Source organism: Microcebus murinus, chromosome 15 (assembly GCF_040939455.1).
Source record: "Microcebus murinus isolate Inina chromosome 15, M.murinus_Inina_mat1.0, whole genome shotgun sequence".
In the NCBI taxonomy this organism is placed as follows: Eukaryota; Metazoa; Chordata; class Mammalia; order Primates; family Cheirogaleidae; genus Microcebus; species Microcebus murinus.
Window position 1 is genome coordinate 75,502,224 of NC_134118.1, and position 13,899 is coordinate 75,516,122.

Genomic DNA, 13,899 nt, shown 5'->3' on the forward strand with positions numbered 1-13,899 from the left:
AAACCAGCTGGAGATAAACTGTCTTTACCAGAGTGGCTGTCAAACACACACACACACACACACACACACACACACACACACACACACACACACACCACTTTTACATCCCAGTCTCTTGTACATCTAATGCAGACAGCACCTCTCTGGCTGCATCTTGCTGTTTTCTATCTTTATTTTCTTTCGAAGTCTGCTTCAGATGTTCACGTCTGCTTTACTGCGTTGGTACCAGAGTCGCGAAGTTCTTCTAACGAGAACGCCACACGCTGCGTTTTTATTGGTCTCCCACCGCGTGCCAGCACGGCCTTGAGCAGACTCTCTCGTGGTAGGTATCGATGGTTCACATCGAAATAAAATCTATTCCGATGCAATTCTTAAATTATTTCATTAGGGACTATTTTTACAATTGCTGATTAGATGATAGGCAAACCCAGCATCATACACTTTCAGTAATAGTTTTTATTTTTAGCTTGGAGCAATTTCAAAGAGAAAAGAGGTGATTCTATAGTTATGGTGCTACCGACAGCGAGGTTTGCCAGGGCGTCTCCGAGTGCCGTGTCCCTAACGGGCGTGACGGCCTCGCCCCCCTCAGTAGTCGTCGGCGTCACCTGCGCAGACGGCCAGCAGCGCCTTCTCGTAATGCCCCGAGGCAAAATTCTGAAAAGAAAAAAAAATATTATGTATTCGAAATAAAATGTCACAGTGTCTCTTAAAAAGAACCGTAATTCCTCTGAATGGCACTACGAAAGAGCCACGGGCCGTTAGCTTTTCCAGAACCATTTACCTTCCTCATCCGCAGATTTAGTATTTCCTAAGCACTAGTCTCAGTGAACGTTCCTGAAAAATAATACCATGGTCATAGGCAAGGGTACGTATTTCACATAACGTTGATTGAACCGTAACGTATATTTATAAGGGCGATAACGTGCGCTGGAATTGAATCTACTCAACTTTAGAAAGAAATGCCCTGTTGTTGTTATTATAAATCAGTGTAGTCTGGACAGCAAGTTGACAATATGTCTCAAAGGATTTTAAAAGTTTGTATTTATGAGTGCAGTAATTCTACCTCAATAAATGTTTCAGGAAAGTTATCATCAATTATCGACGAGCACAAATGTTTGTGCTAAAAAAAATATATACCATAATATCATGTGTAATAGTGAAAAGCGGAAAAGCAATGTATACCAACGAGAGGCAGTTTAACCACTGCGGTGCGAGCGGCGACTGTGGTCGGCAGCCACAAGTGAACGCGCCCGGCGACGGTAGCCGCCAGCCCTGATATGACTCTTCTAATTTTTCATTTATCAAAATAAAATTGTGAACATTTAAAAATAACCTAATGAAAACGTATATGTACATGTTACCTATTCTGATTTACATGACAATTAAAGCTGCCTGTAAAGTGAAACAAGCTTGCAGTGCTTTCAAGCTTTCCTCGTCACACAGGAGCGAGACGGACGCGTCGTCAACGCGCAGCGCAGACCCCTGTGCGGACCGCGAGTGCGGCTGCGGGCCAGGTGTCGCGGCCGGTGAGCGCCGGACCCAAGTGGTTAAGTACTTTACAGTCTATACAACGGGATACCATGATTCAATAAAAATATTCCTGGAGGCAGGAAAACATACTGTCGCTTATATGTTTTGAGAAAAAGACCTAACGTACCTGTCTTAGTCCATTCAAGCTGCTATAACACAACACCACAAGCTGCGTGGCTTCCAAACAGCAGGGGTTTGTGTCTCACGGTTCTGAGGCTGGCCAGGCAAGATCAGGGTGCCCGCTGGGTTGGCGTCGGGCATTCCTCTCACTCTAACCTCCCATGGCGGGAAGCACAAAGGTGCTCCCTCGGCCTGTTTTATAAGGACACTAATTCCATGTACAGACTCCACCTGCACGACCTAATCACCTCCCAAAGGCCCCGCCTCCTAACACCATCACCTGGGGGATTCGAATTTCAGCATATGAATTTTGGGGGGACACAAATATTCAGACCATAGCAACACCTACAAGAAAATTTCATCACTGGTTATCTGTGGTAGAGAATTAGGGCAATTTCTATTTTTTTTTAATGTGGTCCTCTTTAGTTTCTAAATCTTCCAAAAAACCATAGTGATAAATGAATATTATTATAAAATTTATCTTTGTTAGAAATCAACTATTATATGAATGTTCTTATATACAAAGTCATCTAATTACAATTCACTGTTTTAAATGCCCATAATAAAGTTGCATTAATCATATGTAAATATTAGCAGACTTTGAGATGGTTGTAATTACAGTAAATGAATTTATTCATCTCATAAATAACGTGCATTTCTTAATGGAAAATGTTGCTTATCACTTAAAGAGTTTGGGGTTTTGAAGGTGGAAGTAAGGAGAGGAAGATTTCTCTTAACTGCTCCATCAACTCTTCCTCTTGGAAACCCCCTGAGCTTCCCCGGGACCCGCAAAGTCTTCCGCGTTGTGTGGTCTCTTGGTCCTTGGGCCATCTAGTTGCCTCTGGATCACCCTTTCACTAAACTAAAAAGCTGTTTCTTGCAATTAAAAATTTCAGCTGAGAGCAATGCCTAAGAGGTAACAGCATTGAGCTCTGTGCAAAATACAAGGTAAGATTTATTCTTAGGTCCGTGTGCTTGGTTTAATGCCCGATCATACTTCAGAATTTAGCTCTTCAAGCAAATTGCAGAGAGTGAATATTTAACATGACTACATTCATGACTTTGCTGAAAACACATCGAAGAGGAATCACTTCTGTCAGTGAGGTGAAGGGATTTTCTAAGTTAGCCCCTGGGGATGCACTAATCGCTGTCTGGAGGACTGAAGTAGATTGTCCCCGTCTGAATACTCAACTTTTAAGACTCCACCATGAAGCGTAAATGAAGCTCTTAGCTCAGTTTCAAAAAACATAAAATAAATCGCGTGCGGGAGACTTACTTTGATATCATGAAACAGGGACTTTCCGTACCGCTCTTTGTAGCGCTTCCTTATGGTCAGCAAGTCTATTTCACTCCTGGCGATGAGAATCCTGATTACGGTTTTATTATGGAAACCGAAGTCCTACGAGATACAGAAAAAGGGGGGAGGGGATGAGACGATGGTACCTTAAAGTCAGTCGCAAATGGACACACTCCTTTTTGCGGCAACTTGCTTCTCTTGCTGTCTTCCTCAAACACTGGCGTCACCGTGCCCCTGCACCCAACTCTGTCCCTGGGAGACGCCTGTGTGAACCCCCTTCCCTCACTGCGTATTGAAAATGAGCTATTCTATTTTACTTCTTAAATGCCTTGTAACTTCTACTCCAGTGCTCCGACCCTGACCATTTCACCCGATTCTGCAATAGTTTCTCCCTTTTTTCAGCCTTGTCAACCTCCAAACTGTCTCCTTCGACCTCCCTGCATTAGGAAGTGCACGTCTGACCGTGTGGTCTTTCTAGGTAAAAGTTCTTCCTGCAGTGGGGCCGTTCTGAACTCTCTTAGATGAACACTGCCAGGTCGAAGACAGCAATTATATCTTCATTTTGTAGTGTGCCCATTATTGAAAAATTGTAAAAGTTATATAATTCTAGGTGCTTCGAATATTTGCTGATTTAAATTCAAATACTAAAAAATACAAAATCAATGTCTATGTACCAGCCCCAGAAATAATACTGGCTAACAAATATGGTTCACATTTTTCTTTTCAAATGGAGTAATCATGACATCTAGTGGCCAGAAAACATAATCTATTTTTTTGATGTCTGAATGTTTTGGATGTACTACTAAACATGTAATAATTTGAGGTGATAGAAATGAATGATCTAGCTGAGCGTCCAAATTTAAATTGTATAATAGATCATTCATCTAGAGTGCACCAGAGAAAAACACAGAAGGTTTCTTTGGTTCAGGGTGGTTGAAAGCAGCTTTTAAACAAATATTCGCCATTCGCAGTCCTCATATATCAAAAATTTGATTACCTGGATATACAATCCCTCTTACCGCCAAACCATTTGTGAGCACACACACACACCTTCCTTTTTGCCTTGTAATATGCACACAGCAAGGATACAGTTTTTATTATTAGAATCTTGAATTCTAGTCTTGAATTTGGGAAAAGTCATTCACAGGTAGAGCTTCATTCTGCTGTTGCAGTATTTGATTCTTTGGAGAAAGAAACTGTTGAAATCATCCTATAGCTTTGCTCAATACACAATTTCACGTAAATTTTTAATCAAATTGACTTTTTCTTCTTGGAAATAGCATAAAAGAGGAGCAGAGGACTGTGATCATTGATCAAGCTCCTGCATCCTGAGGGTCCATAGGTTTTCCTTGTGCATAAATTAAATATACTCTCTGCACAGGATTCATGATAAAATATTCTTGACTATTAGCATATTTTCCCAGCATGGTGGCTACTTTCAGGAAGGCGGCCTGCAAAAATTACTTTCAGAATAAAACACCCTGATTATTAAAATTACTATCTGTTGGATCGTTTTAAACAATTTCCTTTGAGTTTTCAAGGCTGTGAAACATAGTTTTCTTTTTCTAACTATGTGTCATGCCACTGTGGATAAGGTGTGCACTATCTGATGCCCTTCAGTGTTTGTTTTCTTAAAAATGAATGCTCCGAAGGATGTGTGACTGAACATCACACTAAGGTATGAAAAACATCCCTATTTAATTCCAAAAATAGCTTTAGAGTTTGTTGTTGTCTAGTTATCTCTTTAAGTACTTTTTGAAAAATAACACTTTGTGTTTAAAAATAACCACTGACATTATTTTGTGTTTTTAAGCTTCAGGAATATAGCAATTTCTTGCTCAGAGTTTGTAATGTTTTGACATTTTCTGCTTGATGCCATATGCTTTGTACTTGCATATGTATGATTTGCAGGTCTTTGGAAATATACAGAAACATTTGAATTTATCGGTTTCTGCAGATGCTGAGAGACTCTAAGGCACACAGGGGAGACAGACCCCCAGAGAACCACACTTCTTAGGTACCTTCTGTGATTTGATGCAGAAAGCAGAGTATCATTTTTATTTGTCGGGTCTTGTTTTTGGTGTATAATGCATTTTTTTTTTTTTTACTTCGGCCTATTTCCTTAGAAATGTAAATAACTAAAATAATGGAAGTAAAATGAATCCTTTGAGAAAACAGATACAATTTCTAGAGAAATTTAAAAAACCTATGTGCTTTACTTACATGGATTGCACTATGTAGTCTATAAGCAAAATAGGCTGGTTTGTCTCGAATACAGAGAACTAGAAGAAATCAGAGAAAAGAAGAAACATTGTAAATGACGATATATATATATATATATATATATATACATATATATATATATTCTCAGGATTTGAGAAACAATGAGAACACTCTCTTTTTTCTGTTATAACCCTCACACTTAAAAAATGGTAACACCATAACCCACAGAAAAAGATAAAGCAACAAAATTACAATGAGCCATGAAGATTATCACTTGGTCTGTCCCCATCTCTTGGGACTCTGCCACCTCCTTCCTACGGTCTAGCGAAGAAAAATGTATCCTCTTTACCTGAAAATTAAGTAATAGAGCTTCGAGGAGACCCAAGTGTCGCCGTTATTACAGACGTTTACCGCTGTGGGATTCGGGGTGGCGCGGCCCCGGCCCACTGGTCCGTCTTCCGGAACGCTATTGTTAGTCCCTCACAGATTTGTGAGTAGATCTGAACTCTCTCAAGGAGAAGCCGTATGGACCATAACTGGTCTGGACCAGTTTCAGAAGTCGCCTGCTCAAAACTGCCATGGCTTCGGGGCGGCCTGGAGCCCGGTGGGCCTGGTGGGCAGCTGCCTTTGGTGAAGGCCAGGTGTCGCCCACAGGCGTTCAGCCGTGTTTACGCGAAGAAGGGAACAAATGCGTGCGTCAACGAGTAATGTCGGAGAGGCCGTAACTTCTGGCCAAAACAAAATCACCATAGCAGCGTTTGCTCTGTAGTTCAAGTAAATTATTTTACATTGTGAGACCATATTCTCATCTCTTCCTTTTTAATACAGTGGAGCCCGTCGTAGCTCTGCGGTCACTGCTAGAATGTGAGCTTCCCAGGGCCGGGGCTCTTGTTGTTGTTTTGCTGTTCCATCTGCAGTGCCTACACCAGCCACCGCAACAGTAGGTGCTCAATAAATGCTTATTGGATGAATCAGCTAAAACGTTTTCTGGCATTTCTTATGCCCGCTGTTTCCCCCATGCCCGCTGCCCTGGGGCGGCGTCTGTAGTGGAAAGGGAGTGACCTTGAGACTCGGACAACTCGAGTCCTAGTCCCGACTGGCTGCCAACCCGCTGATGGACTTGGGGCAGCCACGTAACCTCCTGGTGCTTTGTTTGTAAAATGCGGGGTTTTGATGGGATCTATAATTCAATGCTGTTGAGAATTTGCTGGACTATGGGCACCTTATTCTCAGAAAAATACAGAGACATCAATAGTCACGTCTTGTAGACTACGCTGGGGTTTTCACGGAACCCATCGAACTGTTTTCAGGGAACCACAGACTAAAGCTCCTTCATAAATAAGCCATACCAACCCCCTCTCTCGGCTCCCACGCCCATGTCTGTCTCTGCCACTCCAGGAACGGGAGGCCCCAGGATTCATTTGTTCAACAAACAGCTAAGTGATTAGTTGACGTACAACCACCGTGGGGATGTTCACAGTGACCCCTAGATCCTAGTCCCTGAAATGTGGGCTGTCGGGTCATGGTGCGGTATGGGATAAAATGCAGGCAGTTCCACTGCAGCGTTTCTGAAAACTGCCACCGCGTCCCTCTGTGCAGGGCTCTCGTCTCCTACCCAGGAGAGAGTGGGGTGGGGCCGGGGGCCACTGTCACCACAGCTGCAGGGACCACTACCCGGCCAGTCTCTCTTACGGCGGCATTGACTCCCAAAAGCACAGTTAGCAGAGATGGCGACAAAACACAAAAACAGAAAGTCCCATTTTCTCTCAGCGGGAGGAAACCACGTTGCCAGCATTTATCTGCTTTTGACCAAGTGAGTTAGTAAATACACAGTGGGTGGAACAGGGTGAGAGGCCAACTCCGGGTGAGAACACCTGAGAATCCTGTGTTTCCTGTGCGGACGCTGAGCCGGCCGTCGGGGAAGAGAGTCGGCTCATCAGATCGCCAGGCCTCGGGCCGGAGCTCTGTATCGGCAGCTGACGGGTTTTTCTTCTACGGGGGCGTATACGCCTCTTAACCCTTTGCACTCGCTTGCTTTCTTTCTCGGTTCCTTTATTCTACTCAGGATTTAAATTTTTTAAATACCCCAGATTTTATAAAGCGGGGCAGTAGAATAAAAAACTGGAGTTTCTTTTCATACAAACTTATTTATTTGGATTTTTTTTTTATATTTCAAATTATCGATACATTCAAAGAGTGATTTTAATCTCTATAATTCTTGCTAACCGTGTCGAGTCACACTCGACATTCGAGTGCAAAGGGTTAAATAATGAAATTCAGGGGGAAAGGATTCAGTCAAGAGGTCACTCATGCACCTGTAACTCAGTCAGCGCCAGAGGCAGCATTTACCGCAGGACAACAGGCCTGCCGTGCTCCACATAAATGATTGCTTACCGATTGCAGCCAGCAGCTCCTGGAAGTGTCCGTCATAGCATTCGTTAATGGCATCTACCAGGTCTTGCCCAGAAATATTTTGAAATTCCTGGAAAACTTCAACACACCGGTGTAATTCAAAGGAGATTTTATAAATATTTTAAATTTGAAAATACAAATATTGATTAGAATGCTATACCCAGTATGAAAACAAACATTTTCTATAAAATAACTGAAAATGCCACGGCTGTTGGTTGTGTTTGATAGAACTATTGTCTGAAACGGATGCAAATGCTCTGAATTAGTAGAGCCAGCGTAAGTCGTGAAGCTCGGAGACCTGTCACCGCTCTGCTCTCCTGGGGAGCAACTCCTGCCTCGAGGGGGCCCCCCGCCCACGGCTGGGTTCAGGTGAGGGGCAGGTGTCCAGCGGTGTCAACGGCCCCTTGCCTAGGGCACCTGTGATAGTCAGACTCACGTCAACAGTGAACTCTCCACCAGGGCTTAAATACGAGAAGTGTAGATGTGCTCTGAGCTATGGTTGAAATAGTGGTCACAGAATCTAGAAAATGTATTCTGAGAAATACGGAATCATCTTCAGGGCATACGTTAGCGTCTGTTAACTTAAAATTGTGCTAAATCAAGCTTCCTTCTTTCAACAACTTACTTATCTGGCTTTATCCAGGCAACCTGTAGTCCCCCTCCATTCTCACAGCAAGATAGAAGCAAGGAGGGGTATTATTATTGTTGTCTCTTATTGACATATAAAGAATAGCAGTGGGTGTTGGGTTAGAGTAGGCGATTTTGAAAATAGTTTATAGGATTTTGTGGTGCTTTATATATAAATAAAACAAAAGTGTTGCTGTTTAACTCTTTGCACTTGGACGCTTCAGGAAAGTCAGACAAAGTGCAAACCAACAAGCGTGCACCCTCCAAGACCAACACGGCACCATCGTCATTGCACAAATCACGGCACCAATAATAACGACCTGATGCATCCTCCCGCTGGTTACATCACGCCCCTGCATACTTTCCAAGACGACATATAATACACCTAATCAGAAGTAGCTGCTGTAGTTGAGTAAGTTCTCCATCGAAAACAGAGATAAGTCTTTAAATGTTCAGTATTTGAAAGTCACACAATTCCGTCACTGGGAAAAACAAACAATGGAGAAAAGTGTATCCCTCGCTAAATGAGGCACGTCCGTGTGAATAAAACTCAAAATCAGTGCCTTGGAGAGACGACTGACTTCCTCTCCTGCTAGGTAACATTTTCCGCACCCAGCTAAACTATCTGCTTCTGTCTCGGCCGCCCTAGTTACCCAGCCACAGCTGCTGCTGGCTCTTGTTGCACAGGATGGTCTGCAGCATGGCTTTGTGCTCGCCCGTCTTCTGCTGGCAGGCTTCCCACAGCACCTGGAACACCGCCACCGGGCGCGGTCAGCGCCGGCCGCCCGCCAACGTCCTCCCCTTGGCCGGGAGCCGGCCTCTTACCGTCGCGTCCTGGGCCGCCACGCCGGGGTCTGCGTATCCCTCCTCCCGCGCTCCCTGCAGAGCAAGCGCAGGTGTCCTTTGTAGACCTTATTTCCAAATCGTGAAAGTGCCGGGGTGCAGGGCCCTGAGGGCCCCAGCCCTTATTTTTGAGATAAAAACAAATGGACCTAGAGATATCAGTGAATCCATCGCTCAGCGTCTGACCGCCGGGGCGGAACGACCGTTAGACTTCAGCGGCTGCTCGGGCTCTGGGACCTGTCACTGTCCTCTCCCCGCAGCTTAAAGACTCATTATTGTTAGACAATCTCTGTCCACTTTTCAAATTCTCTCTTTTGGTTTTAATGTATACCAAGCAACAAATAACTGAAAGCAATAAGTTATGCTCTATCCTCTGTGAATGTGTGAATATATGCCGTTTATTTAATGACATAAACGTATCACGGCTATCCTTAGTCTCACCTTGCGTGACCTATCAGTGGATTTGATGCAACTGACACTGTCTTCTTCCTGCTGCACCTTCGTCACCTGGCCTCCAGGCTCCTGCAATCTCCTGAACGGGTTCCTCTTACTTTTCAATCTCTTAATTTTGGAAGGTCCCAGTCATCAGTCTTTGATCACCTTTGTGTCTGGCTTTATGTGCCTTCTCTTGGTAATCTTCTCTGTTCACGTGACTGTAGATCCCAGCTGTGTTATTAGCATTACGATACCCACATTTACCTCTCCAGCTAAGATCTACCACCTGAACCTCAGCTGAGCGATGTCAGGAGGGTAGACTCATGAACGGCTTGGTGGTGTCCCCGCTGTAATGACTGAGTGCTCCTTCTACTAGTCCCCACCCCCAGAGCTCCCTGGAATGCTGATTGTTTAACAGAGTCTAGCACCTCCCTCTCCTCTCTCTCGTTGCCTTCCTCTAGCTTGATGCCTGCTTCCCGTAGCCTTCTGCCACAAGTGGAAGCTTCCTGAAACCCTCCCCTGAAGCAGACACTGGCAACATGCTTCGTGTACAGCCTGCAGAACTGGGAGCCAAACAAACCTCTTCTCTTTATAAAGTACCCAGCCTGGGGCATTCCTTTATAGCAACAAGAAGTGGACTAAGACGCCGTATATTACAAGAAAGAGATGAGCTTAGTAGATGATCGGCTGCTTTGCAAGCAGAAATAACAGTGAGGGGAGAGAATGTTTGGAGATTTGGTGCCTCTAAGAGTTAGAAAGGAAAACCACTTACTGACTCCAAGCATCGTGAGCATAGCCTTGAAGACACTTTGAAAGGCAAGGGCCTGATAGGACTCAGCCCTGCAGTGACACCCAGCTAACTGCATTGTCTGAGAGAGACCTTGAGGTTTTCTCTTGGAGTCATAAAAAAATGAGAGGCATAAGGGCGGGTGCAAGGATTTACAGAAGTTAGCCGTTTTTGGGAAACATACCTAGGAGAGAACTTCAGACGTGAAGTCACGTAAGGAACTAACTGGAAGCAAGTAGAGCATGATTCTTTTTTGAGTGTTTTAGGGATTCTCATTTCAAACACATCATAAACCCAGAGTAAAGGGGACGACTTAAGCTTTAAACAAACTGTTAGGCCTCTACATTCACCAAAAGCGAGCAGCGAAGGAGGCACCGGCCTCGAGGAGGATGCGCAGACGCTGGCTCACTTACATCTCCATGAACCCAGCCCACCGCAATACCGTCAGGTGGAACATGTGACACACCTGAGCCACCAGACGCCACAGCTGAGCCCGGCCTGGCTTTGGCCTTCAGTTGGCAAACTCTCCTAACGCTAAGCTTATTTCATAATAAAGTGTTGAACGCCTCGTGCAATCTATTGAATGCTGCACATTACATGGAAGTTGTGATGACTACGCACCATCGCAAAGTCAAAAAATCGTAAATTTCGTCCAAAGGCGGGACCAGGACTGTCTGTCCTGCACGGGGCCTCTTTGGGCTAAGCCAGGAAGGATAAAAAACAAGAAAGAACCCCTCAAAGCTCGTCAGCAGTAGCCACAGGAATGTTTAGGCTAAAAAAAAAATCCAGAAACTCATGGAGACTATTGGGTCTAGAGTGGTTCAGAGCAAGAAAGAAAGAATGGACAACGGTCTGTCTCGTATCTCTCTCCATGCTCTCCCCGAAAGCGTGGGGCGCTGGGTTCCCGGGGGGCTTGAGGCAGGACTCGCCCCTCCCTCCCAGACCCCGGGTCTTTCTCTGCCATGGGTTCCACCTGCCACCTTCATTCATGCTAAAAGGGAATAATTTACTCTTCGTTCTTTAAAGGCAATGAAATCTTTTCTTAATTTCACATTCTCGTGTACAAAATTCTATCATCTACCTATGGCTTTCAGTGAAATTTTCTGCTAAACACTCAGCTATATTTTGATGCATAAAGACAAGACTTAGGGATTTAGAAATGTTTGTTTCATTTTAAACACACACACACACACATGTGCATACAATACAGAACCAAACCAAAATATTGGCTTTTAAGACATTTTCCCAGCTGTGGGAAAGACATTTCCCAGCTTCTAGGTATCTGTCCAGTAATTAAGGGCTGAACGCTGACTCTTTCTCTCTGCCTTCCTGGATGCCTCTGCTAAAGGGAATGACGGGCACACAAGAGAGTATGCATAAAACAAAAGATAATTATATCTTAAAAATGTCATTCATATTACAATGCTAGTATGTGGAATGTTTTAAAGAAATGTGAATCGAATGGAAATAATAACATACCATTTAGTGCAGAAAAATGCAGTATATGACCAAACCAAAGCCTAATTTTAATTTGAAGTCACGTTCCTCTTTGGTAACATACGGTAGGTACCACAAATTTTTGCAGGTAGCCCTGGGATCACAGGCTGCATTTGGAGTCTGTAGAGTCAATTAAATTCTGGATTTCTACTTGTTAGCTCTTCAGACAGTCAGACAGCTAGAACCTTATGATTTTGATTCTGTTTTTTCATGTCTGAGGAGCTCATGAGAATATTTATATTGCAAGTGTTTTTCTTTTTGTTATTAGATGAGGAATATGCTAGTCTCCTTGCACAATACCAGGGACATAGGAGGAATCTAAAAACGTTAGTGTTACCCCCAACTTACTTAGCACTTTTAAAAATTGGAATTAACTTCTAATTGTAATTATAAAGTGTGGCTTTAATAATTCTGATCTTTTCACTCCTTTGGACTATACAATTATGGACCATCTGTTTGTATCTGTGGTCATCTCAAGTGTGGTAGATTTTTAGCTTTTTGGGAACAGAGCTGGTGCATCGCCCGTGTTAGTCTCTACGCCGTCTCCACTCAGGTTTGCAGCTCAGTGCTCTGAAGGTTATTGCGCAGAATCTACTGCTGGCCTCTAAGACGGTGGGTTTTCTGTTCTATTTTTTGGAGATGACGTGTATCTATTTTTTAATAGTGCGAAATGGTATGAATTTGGGAACGCCATACCTGGGCCAAGTTTATGAGAGTGTCTCTGAAGTGTCCTGATGTCTCCGAATAAATGTCCTCTTGAAGGTCCCTGCCGTACTCTGTACAAGAAACCACGGTAAAAATATGATTTATTACAGAACCACGAACCAATGTGCTTTGGGTAAGTTCATGCTACTTCCTCAGCAGTGAGTGCAAAGTCCAGCCAATATTGTCAATCTGTTGACATTTCTTTGTTGACTAACTGTCCCCCAAAGAAATCTGTCACCTGGTGGTAATGCAGGTATAGGTCTATTTTTTTTTTAATCTTTATTCCAAAATTTAAAAACAGGATTGAGAGTTATTTCATATTCTCTAATTTTCAAAATTCAGAATTGTATGTTCTATTTCCATAGACTGCAGCTAGCCCACCACTTTCCCAAATGCTTCCTCTTGTTTTAATATTTGAAGTGAAGGTTCTCACTCCATCCCTCTTGGAAAAGTCTCCTTTTTGTTCAAATGCAGTAGAGGCCACTGTCTGAAACGTTTTCTTGACATTCAATGTTATATAACCCGTAACATAATGGAACTTAAGGCATTAACCATTTTGTAAAAGTAGATATAGTTACCTTGTCTACTTTTGAATGTGCAAAAATCTGATTTTGAGGTAAATTGCAGGGATAATGAAAGCAAAGGAGACGTCTTTATAGAATTCACTGAGAGATTGCACTTTGCTTTATTTTGTGTATGTCCTGCGTCTCTCCTGGATAAGGGGTAAAATGCCCCCTAACCACCACGCTGGGGACTTCCCTGTCTTGATGAAAACATTCACCTCATCGAGACCTGTCATCATCTCCCTGGAAAACTTGCTTTCTCGATTGTCTGGGGCATTGTTGCATTTTGAGTCCACTAATCACCAGTTTTACTTAATGTTTTGATTGGTCTCGTGTGAGTCGTATTTCAAATGTAAGAGTGTCTTAGAAAATTCTTCAAAATGCATACACTGGAATATTTTATGTTATTTGAAAAACATGAAGTCCCTGTGCGTGTAAAATGTATTCACGTATGTGTGTTTCCTTACGCAAACTGTAGGCTTCTCGCATCTGGAAAATTTCTCCATTTGTCCTTGAAGCTAGTATGTCAATGAGGCAGTTCTCGTCGGTGCCCGCTCCCTGGGGGATGGAGAAAGAGGGAAGCACAGAAGCACTTTTACCGGGAAGGACAGTGCACCTCGAGTGGAATAACGGGATCCGGCACACTCGGGGCTCCGAGCGGAGGCAGGAGGAAAAGGAAGTTTGTTTGGGGCAAAGAGAGGCCCGATTTCTGTCTGGCCCTGCCACTTACTAGCTGTTTGACCCTGGGAGATAACACTATCTGCAGGAAACTGTTCCTTCCTTTAGAATAAATCAGGGTAGGGATTTCTAAACAACGTGGAAGAAATGTGTAAGCCGTGTTCATGGCGCCGAGTGTGTGC

At 43.6% G+C, this 13,899-nt stretch overlaps 1 protein-coding gene across 1 annotated transcript in view; it reads right to left on the bottom strand.

The window, feature by feature from the left end:
* Positions 1-585: 585 nt before the first annotated feature.
* The window catches only part of ANXA10 (annexin A10), a 40,704-nt gene continuing 27,390 nt past the window's right edge, over positions 586-13,899 (bottom strand). Inside the window, exons 7-14 of the mRNA XM_076010761.1 lie at positions 13,507-13,597; positions 12,468-12,547; positions 9,035-9,088; positions 8,863-8,956; positions 7,565-7,660; positions 5,171-5,229; positions 2,927-3,049; positions 586-654 (exon numbers count right to left, since the gene is read on the bottom strand). Of these exons, the coding sequence (XP_075866876.1) occupies positions 586-654; positions 2,927-3,049; positions 5,171-5,229; positions 7,565-7,660; positions 8,863-8,956; positions 9,035-9,088; positions 12,468-12,547; positions 13,507-13,597 (666 nt within the window). The remainder of the gene's footprint in view (positions 655-2,926; positions 3,050-5,170; positions 5,230-7,564; positions 7,661-8,862; positions 8,957-9,034; positions 9,089-12,467; positions 12,548-13,506; positions 13,598-13,899) is intronic.